Raw genomic sequence first — 12,608 nt, 5'->3', positions numbered from 1 at the left:
TTATTTGTTTAAATTTAAATTTGTTATTTGGAAATGGGTCATACATTAATTGGATAAAATCAGGGAACACATGTATAAAACATGATTATCGAAACGGCAAAAGATGGCTGGGGGCAGTGGCTCCCACGTCTAATCCCAGCACTTTGGGAGGCTGAGTGGGGAGCATCGCTTGTACCCAGGAGTTTGAGACCAGCCTGGGCAACATAGCGAGACCCCCATCTCTAGAAAAATTAAAAAATAAAAGTTAGCCAGGTGTGGTGATGTGCACTGTGGTCTTAGCTACTCAAGAGGTTGAGGTGGGAGGATCTTTTAAGCCCAGGAGTTTGAGGCTGCAGTGAGCTATGATCATACCACTGCACTCCAGCCTGGGTGACAGAGCAAGACCCTGTCTTGAAACAAAACAAAACAAAAATGGCAAAAGTGGACATTGGAATGAATATGGCACTTCACCTAAATGATCTTTCTCCCAAGAACCCTTAACCCCAGTTAAATCAGGAAAAAAACATCAGGCAAACAGAATTCAGGAACATTCTACAAAAAACTCAGAACCGTCAAAGTCATCAAAAATAAGGGAATTTGGAGAAGTGAAACGTCATAGCCAAGGAGACATCACATCTAAATGTCACATGGTGTACCGGATGAGATTCTGGGGCAGAAAAGGACATTCTGCGACAATCTGAATAAAGTACGAACTTTTTTTTTTTTTTTTTTTTTTGAGACGGAATCTCTCTCTGTTGCCAGGCTGGAGGGCAGTGGCGCAATCTCAGCTCAACACAACCTCCGCCTCCTGGGTTCAAGCAATTCTCCTGCCTCAGCTCCCAAGTAGCCGGGACTACAGGCGGGCGCCACCACGCCTGGCTAATTTTTGTATTTTTAGCAGAGGCAGGGTTTCGCCATGTTGGCCAGGATGGTCTCAATCTCTTGACCTAGTGATCCGCCTGCCTTGACCTCCCAAAGTGCTAGGATTATGGGCATGAGCCACCGCACCCTGCCTTAAGTATGAACTTTAATTAATAGTAAGGTATCAACACTGGTTCATTAGTTGTGACACATGTTTCTTTTCTTTTTTTTTTTTTTTGAGACAGATTCTCACTCTGTCACCCAGGCTGGAGTGCAGTGGTGCCATCTCGGCTCATTGCAAGCTCCACCTCCTGGGCTCACACCATTCTCCTGCCTCAGCCTCCAGAGTAGCTGGGACTACAGGCGCCCACCACCACGCCCGGCTAATTTTTTGTATTTTTATTAGAGACGGGGTTTCACTGTGTTAGCCAGGATGGTCTCGATCTCCTGACCTCGTGATCCGCCCACCTCGGCCTCCCAAAGTGCTGGGATTACAGGCGTGAGCCACCGTGCCTGGCCAGTTGTGACAAATGTTTCATACTAATATACGAACAAAGGGAAAATGGAACTGGGTATACGAGAACTCTCGGTACTATTTTTATAACTTTTCTGTAGATCTAAAACAAAAATAAATGTTTATTTTTAGAAAAGAGGGCCGGGTGCAGTGGCTCACAATTGTAATCCCAGCACTTTGGGAGGCCAAGGCAGGAGGATCACTTGAGCTCAGGAGCTCGAGACCAGCCTGGCCAACAGGATGAAACCCTGTCTCTACTAAAAACAATCCAAAAATTAGCCGGGCATGGTGGCGGGCACCTGTAATCCCAGCTACTTGGGAGGCTGAGGTAGGAGAATCGCTTGAACCTGGGAAGTGGAGGTTGCAGTGAGCTGAGACTGTGCCACTGCACTTCAGCCTGGGCAACAGAGTGAGACCCTGTCTCAAAAAATAAAATAAAATAAAATAAAATAAATAAATAAATAAAAAAGTATGTATTGTAAAGAGTATCCCTCCTACCCCTTCCTCAGCCCAGAGGCAGTGTGGGTCTTGGGTATTGCCCTGCCTTCAATGAAGGCCTTTAAACCCAAACGCTTAATTACCTGTCTCTTCTCATAACTCCCTCAGTCTCCTGAGTAGCTGGGACTACAGGTGTGCACCACCATGCCCAGCTTAACTCCCCATTTTACAAAAAGGCAGTAGTGATGTTCTACTGAGCAACAGTGTACTTGGAAACAATGAAAACTTTCCAGGGGAAACTATGAAAAGTTATTCTGTATTCAGCACTCTAAGCAGCCAGTCCCTTCTCTTGGGGGCCCACCCCACCCTCTCAGCTCCTTCGGGCAGGCCTACTTGCTGCAAAGCCCTTCTAATCCCTGGGCAGCTAATTCCAATCTCCCTTCCACGAAACCATCCCAGATTAGCATCTAGGCGGTGCTACATCCTTCCCTTGTACTGTCTAAATAAAGAGATTCATTACTTGTCAATGACCACAGTTACACAGTATACTGTCTTATACTACTTTTTTTTTTTTGAGGCATGGTCTCATTCTGTTGCCCAGGCTGGAGTGCAGTGGCACAAACACGGCTCACTGTAGCTTTGACCTTCTGGGCTCAAGTGATCCTCCCGCCTTAGCCTCCCAGTTAGCTGGGACTACAGGCACATGTCACCATGCCTGGCTAATTTTTGTATTTTTTGTAGAGACAGGGATTTCACTATGTTGCTCAGGCTGGTCTCCAACCCCCGAGCTCAAGCGATCTGCCTGCAACAGCCTCCCAAAGTGATGGGATTCCATGTGTGAGCCACTGTGCCTGCCCCAGACACATCATTTTAAACCAGAAGGACACAAAAGTATAAGAACTGGTGGGTGTCGTGGGTCATACCTGTAATCCTAGCACTTTAGGAGGCTGAGGTGGGCGGATCACTTGAGGCCAGGAGTTTGAGACCAGCCTGGCCAACATGGGGAACCCCATCTCTACTAAAAATTCAAAAAACAACAACAACAAAAAATTAGCTGGGTGTGCCAGCACATGCCTGTGGTCCCAGCTACTTGGGAGGTTAAGGCACAAGAATTGTTTGAACCTGGTAGGCAGAGGTTGCAGTGAGCCGAGATTGTGCCCTTGCACTCCAGCCTGGGTGAGAGTGAGACTCTGTCTCAGAAAAAAAAAAAAAAAAAGTATAAGAACTTCTTTAAGACCAGAACCTCCAAACTATACATATTCTGCTAAGGGCACACCAGGGAACTGAAGCTAGGTAAGGGATAGGTCTCCATTTAATGAGCAGCTGTGTTTTATAATTTATATTTCTCCATAAAAGTCCATTTGCACAAAGGGATTGTGTGGATAAATGGTCTGGAAATCATTATGTTAGCTCATGTAGGTCTAGGCCAGGTCTGCTGATAATTTGTGCGGTTCATAGGATACACGACATACTTGATGAATGGTGATGTGCTCAAGCTAGAGGCAGACAGAGAGGACCATCCTGGTGATGGCAGCCACTGGTCCAGATGGCCTGCCACTGCCATCATGCCATCTGCAGCAGGGCAAGCTAGAGGCAGACAGAGAGGACCATCCTGGTGATGGCAGCCACTGGTCCATATGGCCTGCCACTGCCATCATGCCATCTGCAGCAGGGAGGCATGGCCAGGACTGCACACTCCATGGTGCAGGCAGGAGCCTCGCTCTCCTCGATGGGGCTGTAGCCGCCCAAGTTGTGACTGCAGATCTGAGCCTCCCTGTGCTCTTGAGGGTCCGGGAGCAGGCAGGAACCCTGCCTTCCCGGGCGCAGCTGCAGCTGCCCAAAACACAGCTGCAGACTTGGGCCTCTCGCTCCATGGAGTGGGTGGCAGCCCTGCTGCCCCGCACCCGCCCCCAGCCCTGGCTGCAGACTCAGGCATCCCTGTACTCTTCAGGGCCTGAGAAGGCTCTCCCTCCCCTCTTCTGAACCTGCTCCCACTTCCTGGCTTCTCCCTGCTGTCGGCACCCACTCTGATCTTAGAGCAAAGTCAGGGCTGAGCCCTGGTGCCATGCATGGCAGCAGGAGGCAGATTCCTGGGAGAAAGGGCGGGTCCCCAGTGGGGGCTAGGCTGCCAATCCCACGGACTGAAGTGGGAATTTGGGGTGCCTTTTCCGGGCCTACCCATGGACCAATGGGGGTGCATTTCCTCCCTTCTGAGGCCCATAAAAGGCCTGAGCTCAGCCAGAGCTGAGCAGAGATGGGACGACCAGCTACAGAGAGGAGCTACCCTCTCTGCTGAGAGCTTCAGAGACCTGCAGAGATGCTAGGATGACCAGCTGCAGAGAGGATCTACCCACTCCATGGCCTCTTTTCTGCTGAGGGCTGAACACTCGACAGGACAACCTGCCTACAGACAGAGAGCGGTACCCACTGCGGTCTCCTCTGAGCTATTCTAATACTCAATAAAGCCCCTCTTCATCTTGTCCACCCTCCACTTGTCTGCATACCTCATTCTTCCTGGATGCAGAACAAGAACTCAGGCAAAGGCGCCACTGGCCCCAGAGGTTTCCAGCCAGAAAACTGACACCCCAAAGATTCTGTAACACTGGGACGCAAGAGTGGCAAGCCAGGGGCTTTACTGGGGTCACCAAAGCCTGGGACCTGCTCTTTTATCTTCACAATGGTCAGGAGCTCTGGGGCCTTTTGGAACAGAAGCAGACAGCCAAAGGCACTGAGAAGGACTGCGTTTCTCTGGGGACATCCTCAGGCTGGGATCCTCCCTCTGGCCTGAATCTCATGTAAGAAGATCTGGCCCGTGGTACTCACAGGAGTGGAGTTTGAAGAGAAGCTTGACAGTGTAGTCATAAAGGTGGCTGCAGTCCAAGATGACCTGGATCAGCGGGGCGAGGTGGCACTGCCCAGCTGCCGTCACAGACACAGAGCGGGACATGTCCAGGGAGTTGAATACTAGGAAATAAAAGTGAGGGAGAAAGGTAGTAGAGCCAGGGGATTACAGGCAGCCTCTTCAAAGGGGCAGAGGCAGGGGTCCAACATACACCAAGGACCGATTCTGTGCGTGCTTTATCTCATCTAATTCATTTAACCCTCACAACACTCCCATGAAATAGGTAAACGTGTCCCCATTAGACAGGTAAAGAAACAGAAGGTTAGTAACTTGAAGGCTGTCACAAAGTCAAGAAGTGGCTTTGTTAGCCGGGCATGGTGGCGCATGCCTGTAATCCCAGCTACTCGGGAGGCTGAGGCAGGAGAATCGCTTGAACCCGAAAGGCGGAGGTTGCAGTGAGCCAAGATCATGCTATCGCACTCCAGTAACAGAGCAAAACTCCATCTCAAAAAAAAAAAAAGTGGTTTTGGCATGGTGTGGTGGCTCATGCCTGTAATCCCAGCACTTTAGGAGGCCAAGGCAGGTGGATCGCCTGAAGTCAGGAGTTTGAGACTAGCCTCTCCAACATGGGAAAACCCTGTCTCTACTAAAAATACAAAAATTAGCCGGGCATGGTGGCACATACCTGTAATCCCAGCTACTTGGGAGGCTGAGGCAGGAGAATCACTTGAACCCAGGAGGCAGAGGTTGCAGTGAGCTGAGATTGCACCACTGCACTCCAGCCTGGGTGACAGAGTGAGACTCTGTTTCATAAATAAATGAAACAAAACAAGTCAGGCGCAGTGGCTCACCCCTGTAATCCCAGCACTTTGAGAGGCCGAGGTGGGTGGATCGCCTGAGGTCAGGAGTTCAACACCAGCCTGGCCAACATGGAAAAACCCTGTCTCTACTAAAATACAAAAATTAGCTGGGTGTGGTGGCATGCGCCTGTAAACCCAGCTACTTGGGAGGCTGAGGCAGGTGAATCACTTGAGCCTGGAAGGCGGAGATTGCAGTGAGCTGAGACAGTGCCACTGCACTCCAGCCTAGGTGACAGAGCAAGACTCCATCTCAAAAGAAACCAAACCAAACCAAAATAAAACAATACAAAACAAGAAAAATAAGAAAAAGGACTTGGGAGAAGGAAGATAAGTCAGGGTTCAAGGCTGAAACTTGGGGCACCTGTCAACAAAAACAGAAGTCTTGCCTCCACCCTCTTTTCAGAGACGAAGTTGCTCCCTCAGTTTCTCACGCTGGGGCTCCCTCCACACCAACTTCCTGCCCCCCATCCTAGACCAAGCAACTGGCCGTCTGGCTGCAGACACTCGGCTCACACCACTGGCCAGGCCGATTTTCCTTCTTGCACTGGCCACCCACTGCCTCTGCAGACTCTGCACACAGCGGGCAATGAAATGACTCTCCCCGCGGTCCCTCTGTGAGTGGAACTGGCTCAGAGGGAGACCCAGCGCTGCCTGTATTCCGCTTCCGCTGATTGCACTAATCCCTGGTAACTGGGTTAGGCTGGCAGCTGAAAAAAAAAAATCCCAAACTGTTCTAATTAAAAGGCAGCTTTTCTTCTTGACACAAATTAAAAGCAGCTGTCACTGAAAGGCAGCCATCCCCAAGTCTACCGGCTTCCTCAGGCTCCAACTGGCAGGAACCACAGGCTGCTCCATCTCCCTGCCTGGCCTTGATTCCCGACGCCTTCCAGGAATGCCCTTCGGCACCCAGAAACATCTAGAGAAGTGTCATCGTGGACAAGTTGTTCAGTCACTCTGTGCCTCCTGATGCTCTTCTGTTGAGCACACGTGGCTGTAACCGTGCATACCTCATAAGGGTCTCAGAGGACTTCAGTGAGAATGGTGTGAAAAGTGCATGGAATTGTGCAGTGGTTCTTGACTTTGGCTTTGAGATTGGTTAGGATCACCTGGGGAAACTGAAACACTAAAGTCTTCTGCAACCCCCAGAACCACCCCACCATCTGTTTCAATTGGTCTGTGGTATGTTGGGATGTCAGTGGGTGTCAAAAGCCTCCCCCTGCCATCCCCCATTAGGCCAGGTGCTGTGGCTCATGCGTGTAATCCCACCACTTTGGGAGGCCGAGGAGGGAGGACTGCTCGAGGTCAAGAGTTCGAGACCAGCCTGGCCAACATGGCGAAACCCTGTCTCTAGTAAAAATACAAAAATTGAGGCCGGGCGCAGTGGCTCACGCTTGTAATCCCAGCACTTTGGGAGGCCGAGGCGGGCGGATCACGAGGTCAGGAGATCGAGACCACGGTGAAACCCCGTCTCTACTAAAAATACAAAAAATTAGCCGGGCGTGGTGGCGGGCGCCTGTAGTCCCAGCTACTCAGAGAGGCTGAGGCAGGAGAATGGCGTGAACCCGGGAGGCGGAGCTTGCAGTGAGCCAAGATCGCGCCACTGCACTCCAGCCTGGGTGACAGAGCGAGACTCCGTCTCAAAAAAAAAAAAAAAAAAAAAAAAAAAAAAAATTGGCTGGGCATGGTAGTGGGCACCTGTAGTCCCAGCTACTCAGGAGGCTAAGGCACACAAATTGCTTGGAGGTTGCAGTGAGCTAAGACTGCAGCACTGCACTCTAGCCTGAGCGACAGAGCAAGGCTCCATTTCAGAGAAAAAACAAACAAACAAACAAACAAAAAACACCCCAGGTAGATTCTAATCTGCATCCAGGGTTGAAAACTATATGTCCAAGCTCAGTGGTTGTCAAGTTTTAGCACACATCAGAATCACCCACAATAGTGCTATCCAATAGAATTCTATAATGATGAAAATGTTCCTATAAACTTTCTAATATATTAGCCATATGTGGCTTCCTGAAATATGCCTGAAATAGGACTAGTGCAGCTGAGGACCTGACTTTTAAATGTTATTTAATTGTAATCAAGTTCAAAGATCACATGGGGCTAGTGAGTGCCCTACTGGACAGTGCACACTGGGGGTGCTTCTTAAAGCACAGGAGGCTGGGCATGGTAGCTCATGCCTATAATCCCAACACTTTGGGAGGCTGAGGTGGAAGGATCACTTGAGCTCAGGAGTTTGAGACTAGCCTGGTCATATAGCAAGACCCCATCTCTACAAAAAATTAAAAAATTAGCTGAGTGTGATGGCACACACCCCTGGTCCCAGCTACTCAGGAGGCTGAGGTGGGAGGATCCCTTGAGACCAGGGAGGTCAAGGTTGCCGTGAGCTATGATTGTGCCACAGTACTCCAGCCTCGGCAACAGAGTAAGATCCCATCTCCAAAAAAACAAACAAACAAACAAACAAAAAAACAAACAAAAACAGAGAGAGAAAAGAAAAACAGCAGTGATGATGAAATAGGTGAATAGAATTTATTACATAGTGTTCACTTTCAGCTGCATGCTCTGGGAATCTCTAGGGTGAATTACTTAGAGTCTTCTGGACCAGAGCTACCCAAATATAACTCCTGGATTCAAGCAGTCTTCCCACCTCGGCCTCCTAAAGTGCTGGGTTTATAGACATGAACCACTGCACCTGGCAGCCTGCTGTTTTTCAAAAAGCAAGCATTCTTTAATGGTTGAGCACGTGCTATTCACCAGGCACTGGGCTAGAACAGAGGGAATTTGGAGATGAGTAGGTCAGCATCTCGTGGTAACAATATTAATGAACAACGGATATAAAACCAGAGCAGGCTGGGCACAGTGGCTCATGCCTATAATCCAAGCACCTTGGGAGGCCAAGGCAGGCATATCACTTGAGGCCAGGAGTTCGAGACCAGCCTGGCCAACATGGTGAAACCCTGTCTCTACTAAAAGTACAAAAATTAGCCGGGCATGATGGCGCGTACCTGTAATCCCAGCTACTCGGGAGGTTGAGGCAGGAGAATCGCTTGAACCTGGGAGGCGGAGGTTGCAGTGAGCTGAGATGGTGCCACTGCACTCCAGCCTGGGCAACAGAGCGAGACTCTATCTCAAAACAAAACAAACACACAAAAAACACAAAAAACCAGAGCTAGGGGTCATGAGATGTGGCACAAAAAAGATGGCTGAGCTCACCACCTCTACCCCTTACTCATTCTCTCAGCTAATCAAGTCCTTTTGGACCTCATCACCATTTCCGCTTACTCATGGTCCACTGTCTGTCAGGAACTGGAAGGATGACCCAAAGGTTGAAACATTTGTCTTGCTCATCCCTAAACACCACAGCAGCGGGAGGCAGGCAGGCAGCCGGCTCCAAGAAGAGGCGAGGGCCACAGGGAGAGAGCTTGTGTCAGCCCAACTGCAACTTCTAGGCTGCACTTTCCCAAGGATGACAATTCCAAGAATTTCACTCATGCCTGCATTCAGATCTAGCACATTCCAAAGCTAAATGCAGGCTGGGCGTGGTGGCCCATGCCTGTAATCCCAGCACTTTGGGAGGACAAGGCAGGCAGATCGCTTGAGCTCAGGAGTTTGAGACCAGCCTGGGCAACATATTGAAGCCTTGTCTCTACAAAAAGTACACAAAAATTAGCTGGGCACGGTGGTGTGTGCCCATAGTCCCAGCTACTTGGGAGGCTGAGGTAGGAGGATGGCTTGAGCCCCAGAAGCGGCGGTTGCAGTGAGCCGAGATTGCACCACTGCATTCCAGCTTGGGTGACACAACCAGACTATCTCAAAAGAAACAACAACAAAGAAGTGAAAGCTAAATGCAAATGAATTCTGAATTATCCACATACGTTGTTCCCACCCAAATCCAAACGATGAAAAGTTAGCCACAACAATGTATACTTGTTCATATACTTTTATGCAAACATTTCCAAAGCATTTTTTTTCAAGGAGTCTTGCTCTGTCACCCAGGCTGGAGTGCAGTGGTGCAATCTCGGCTCACTGCAACCTCTGCCTCCTGGGTTCAAGCAATTCTCCTGTCTCAGCCACCTGAGTAGCTGGGATTACAGGCATACACCATCAATCACGCCTGGCTAATTTTTGTATTTTCAATAGAGACGGGGTTTCACCACGTTGGCCAGGCTGGTCTTGAACTCCTGACCTCATGATCCGCCTGCCTTCACCTCCCAACGTGCTGAAATTACAGGCATGAGCCACCGCACCCGGCCCCAATGCATATTTTAAAAAATAAATGCATCTACACCACTGCTTTCAATCTGACTGGGAATAGCTTAAGGCATAGACTAGATTCTGCGTTTTATTTTTATTTCTCTACTGACTTTTGTATAATGCCCTGCTCAAATAGCTTCCTAGTCGGCTGAATGTCCCTTTCTCGCACAAACTGGTTTCCAACTGTTTCTGGTGTTTGTCTTTCTTTTTTCTGAGACAGAATCTTGCTCTGTCACCCAGGCTGGAGTGCAGTGGTGTGATTTCAGCTCACTGCAATCTCTGCCTCCTGGCTTCAAGCCATTCTCCTGCCTCAGCCTCCTGAGTAGCTGGGATTACAGGCGCTCACCACACCTGCCTAATTTTTGTATTTTTAGTAGAGACGGGGTTTCACCATGTTGCCCAGGCTGGTCTTGAACTCTTGACCTCATGTGACCCGCTCCCCTCAGCCTCCCAAAGTGCTGGGATTACAGGCATGAGCCACTGCGCCCGGCCTGTTTCTGGTGTTTTTCTGACCACGTCCTGTGCTGAAGACTGGTCAATGTATTAAGGAATTTGTTGCCCTGTCCCAGCCATCATACAACACAAAACAGAATATTCTGGAAAAGAGGCCAGTAGTAGGCATTTCTGCACAGATGAACATGCTGAAGGAAGCTGAAGGAAATTCGGGGTCAGAGAGTCCAAACCCCTTAGTGGGTCCTGCCTGTCCACATGCAGAGAAGGCCGCCAGGCTTGGGCATGAGACCGCCAAGCTTGCGTATGGAGACCTGCAATGTGGAACGTTGTCTTTCAGAGTTGGATGCTTGTGGTGGAATGCCCTGAGTCTCAGAACGCTGGTGCTTACGTCCCCCAGGGAAGGGAGGGGAGCCTGCTGGGAGGTGTCGGGAGGAGACACGCTGGAGAGAAGGGGATCAGCTGAGGCTTGTCAGGGAAGCGTTAGGGGCTGATGGTCTGGAGGCACCACGGTTGTTGTCAGACGGGAGCCTGCAAGTGTGGCCACTCCCCCTGCTAGTGGAACAGGACTGTGTGAGCTTCTCATGTGGACTTGGGTGACAACCAGTCCTGGGTGACAACCAATCCTGACCAGCTTGTTTCCCATGGCTGCCAACTCAACAACAGACACAAGCCCTTCCTCCTCAGCAGAAGTCGTGCCCATGAGCCAGCCCAGCTCCGAGCAGCAGACAGGACTGGACCAAGGACTGGCCAGGGCCATGGCTGGCAAAGAGGTAAGACCTGTCTTTGGGCTTTTGGAGGCCTGCGCTTCAGGAGAGAGGCCAGTAGGAAGGGGCAGTGTGTGGTCTTTCTGCTCAGACGTGAAACCACTCGCTTTGAAAATATCTAGGAGGCCAGGTGTGGTAGCTCATGCCTGTAATCCCAGAACTTTGGGAGGCTGAGTTGGGAAGACACCTTGAGGCTGGTAGTTCAAGACCAGCCTGGGAAACACAGTGAGACCTCCCCCCCTGCATCTCTGCAAAAAATATAAAAAATCAGCCAGATGTGGTGGTGCATGCCTGTAGTCCCAGCTACTTGGGAGGCTGAGGTGGGAGGATCACTTGAGCCTAGTAGTTTGAGGTTGCAGTGAGCAGTAATATGCCACTGCAATCCAGCCTGGGCGACAGAGCGAGACCTTGTTTCTCTCTCTGTGTCTTTTTTTTTTTTTTGAGATGAAGTCTTGCTGTATCACCCAGGCTGGAGTGCAATGGCATGATCTTGGCTCACTGCAACCTCGACCTCGCGGGTTCAAGCACTTCTCCTGCCTCAGCCTCCCAAGTAACTGGGATTACAGGCGTGCGCAACCATGCCCGGCTAACTTTTGTATTTTTAGTAGAGACAGGGTTTCACCATGTTGGCCAGGCTGGTCTTGAACTTCTGGCCTCAAGTGATGGGCCCACCTTAGCCTCCCAAAGTACTGGGATTACAGGCGCGAGCCACTGCGCCTGGCCAAGACCTTGTCTCTTAAAAAGAAAAATATTGAAGAGGTTCAGTCCCTCCCTCCACGAGGGATGGAGAGACCAGAGATGGAGTGTGAATGTCTCCATTTTCCTACCCCTGTGCCGCACACTTTGCAGGGAGAGGAGCACTGGGAATTAGGTAGTTCCCATGACAGCCTGGGTTAGATGGGAGGGAAGAGACTCACCCGTTTGGAAGAGGTTGAGTTCACACTCCAGGTAATCAAACATCTCCACTGTTAACTGGAAACTGTACCCAAGAGGAAAGAGAGCTTACACTTCACAGCCTGAGGCCGGTCTGTTACCTGTCCCCTCCCCCACACTCTACACTACTCCAGTCACCAATGCTAACGTGCGTGCGCAAACACACACACAACTCCAGCTCCAAGTCTTAGCCTCATGGGTATTATGGCCATGCAGCCTGGTGAAGAGTCAACAGTGACAGTGACAGGTCGGGGGCGGTGGCTCACGCCTGTAATCCCAGCACTTTGGGAGGCCAAGGTGGGCAGATGACCTGAGGTCAGGAGTTCGAGACCAGCCTGGCCAACACTGCGAAACCCCGTCTCTACTAAAAATACAAAAATTAGCTGGGTGTGATGGCGCATGCCTGTGATCCCAGCTACTCGGGAGGCTGAGGCAGGAGAATCACTTGAACCTGGGAGGTGGGGGCTGCAGTAAGCCGAGATCGAGCCACTGGACTCCAGCCTGGGTAACAGGGCGCGATTGCCTCTCATAAAAACAAAAACAAAAACAGTGACAGTGACAGAGGGAGAGGATAGGTACCAGTGTTGGAGTCAGAGGGCAGAAAGTGAGACAGACAGGAAAGCTTTGGGGTGTGAAATAGCCAGGCAGGGGTTCTGGATGAGGCACCACCAATAAATAAGTGGCCCCAAGGCCAAGTCACCCAGGGG

The 12,608-nt window shown here is 50.4% G+C and overlaps 1 protein-coding gene across 3 annotated transcripts in view; it reads right to left on the bottom strand.

Moving 5' to 3' along the window:
• The window catches only part of LOC129489842 (huntingtin-interacting protein 1-like), a 60,768-nt gene that overhangs the window by 36,832 nt on the left and 11,328 nt on the right, over nt 1–12,608 (bottom strand). For all 3 annotated transcript variants that reach the window (XM_063646338.1, XM_055293017.2, XM_063646339.1), the window contains exons 4-5: nt 11,886–11,947; nt 4,616–4,756 (exon numbers count right to left, since the gene is read on the bottom strand). In XM_063646338.1, the coding sequence (XP_063502408.1) occupies nt 4,616–4,756; nt 11,886–11,947 (203 nt within the window). The remainder of the gene's footprint in view (nt 1–4,615; nt 4,757–11,885; nt 11,948–12,608) is intronic.

This window comes from Symphalangus syndactylus, chromosome 9 (assembly GCF_028878055.3).
Source record: "Symphalangus syndactylus isolate Jambi chromosome 9, NHGRI_mSymSyn1-v2.1_pri, whole genome shotgun sequence".
NCBI lineage: Eukaryota > Metazoa > Chordata > Mammalia > Primates > Hylobatidae > Symphalangus > Symphalangus syndactylus.
This window is presented reverse-complemented; position numbering and strand designations above follow the sequence as displayed.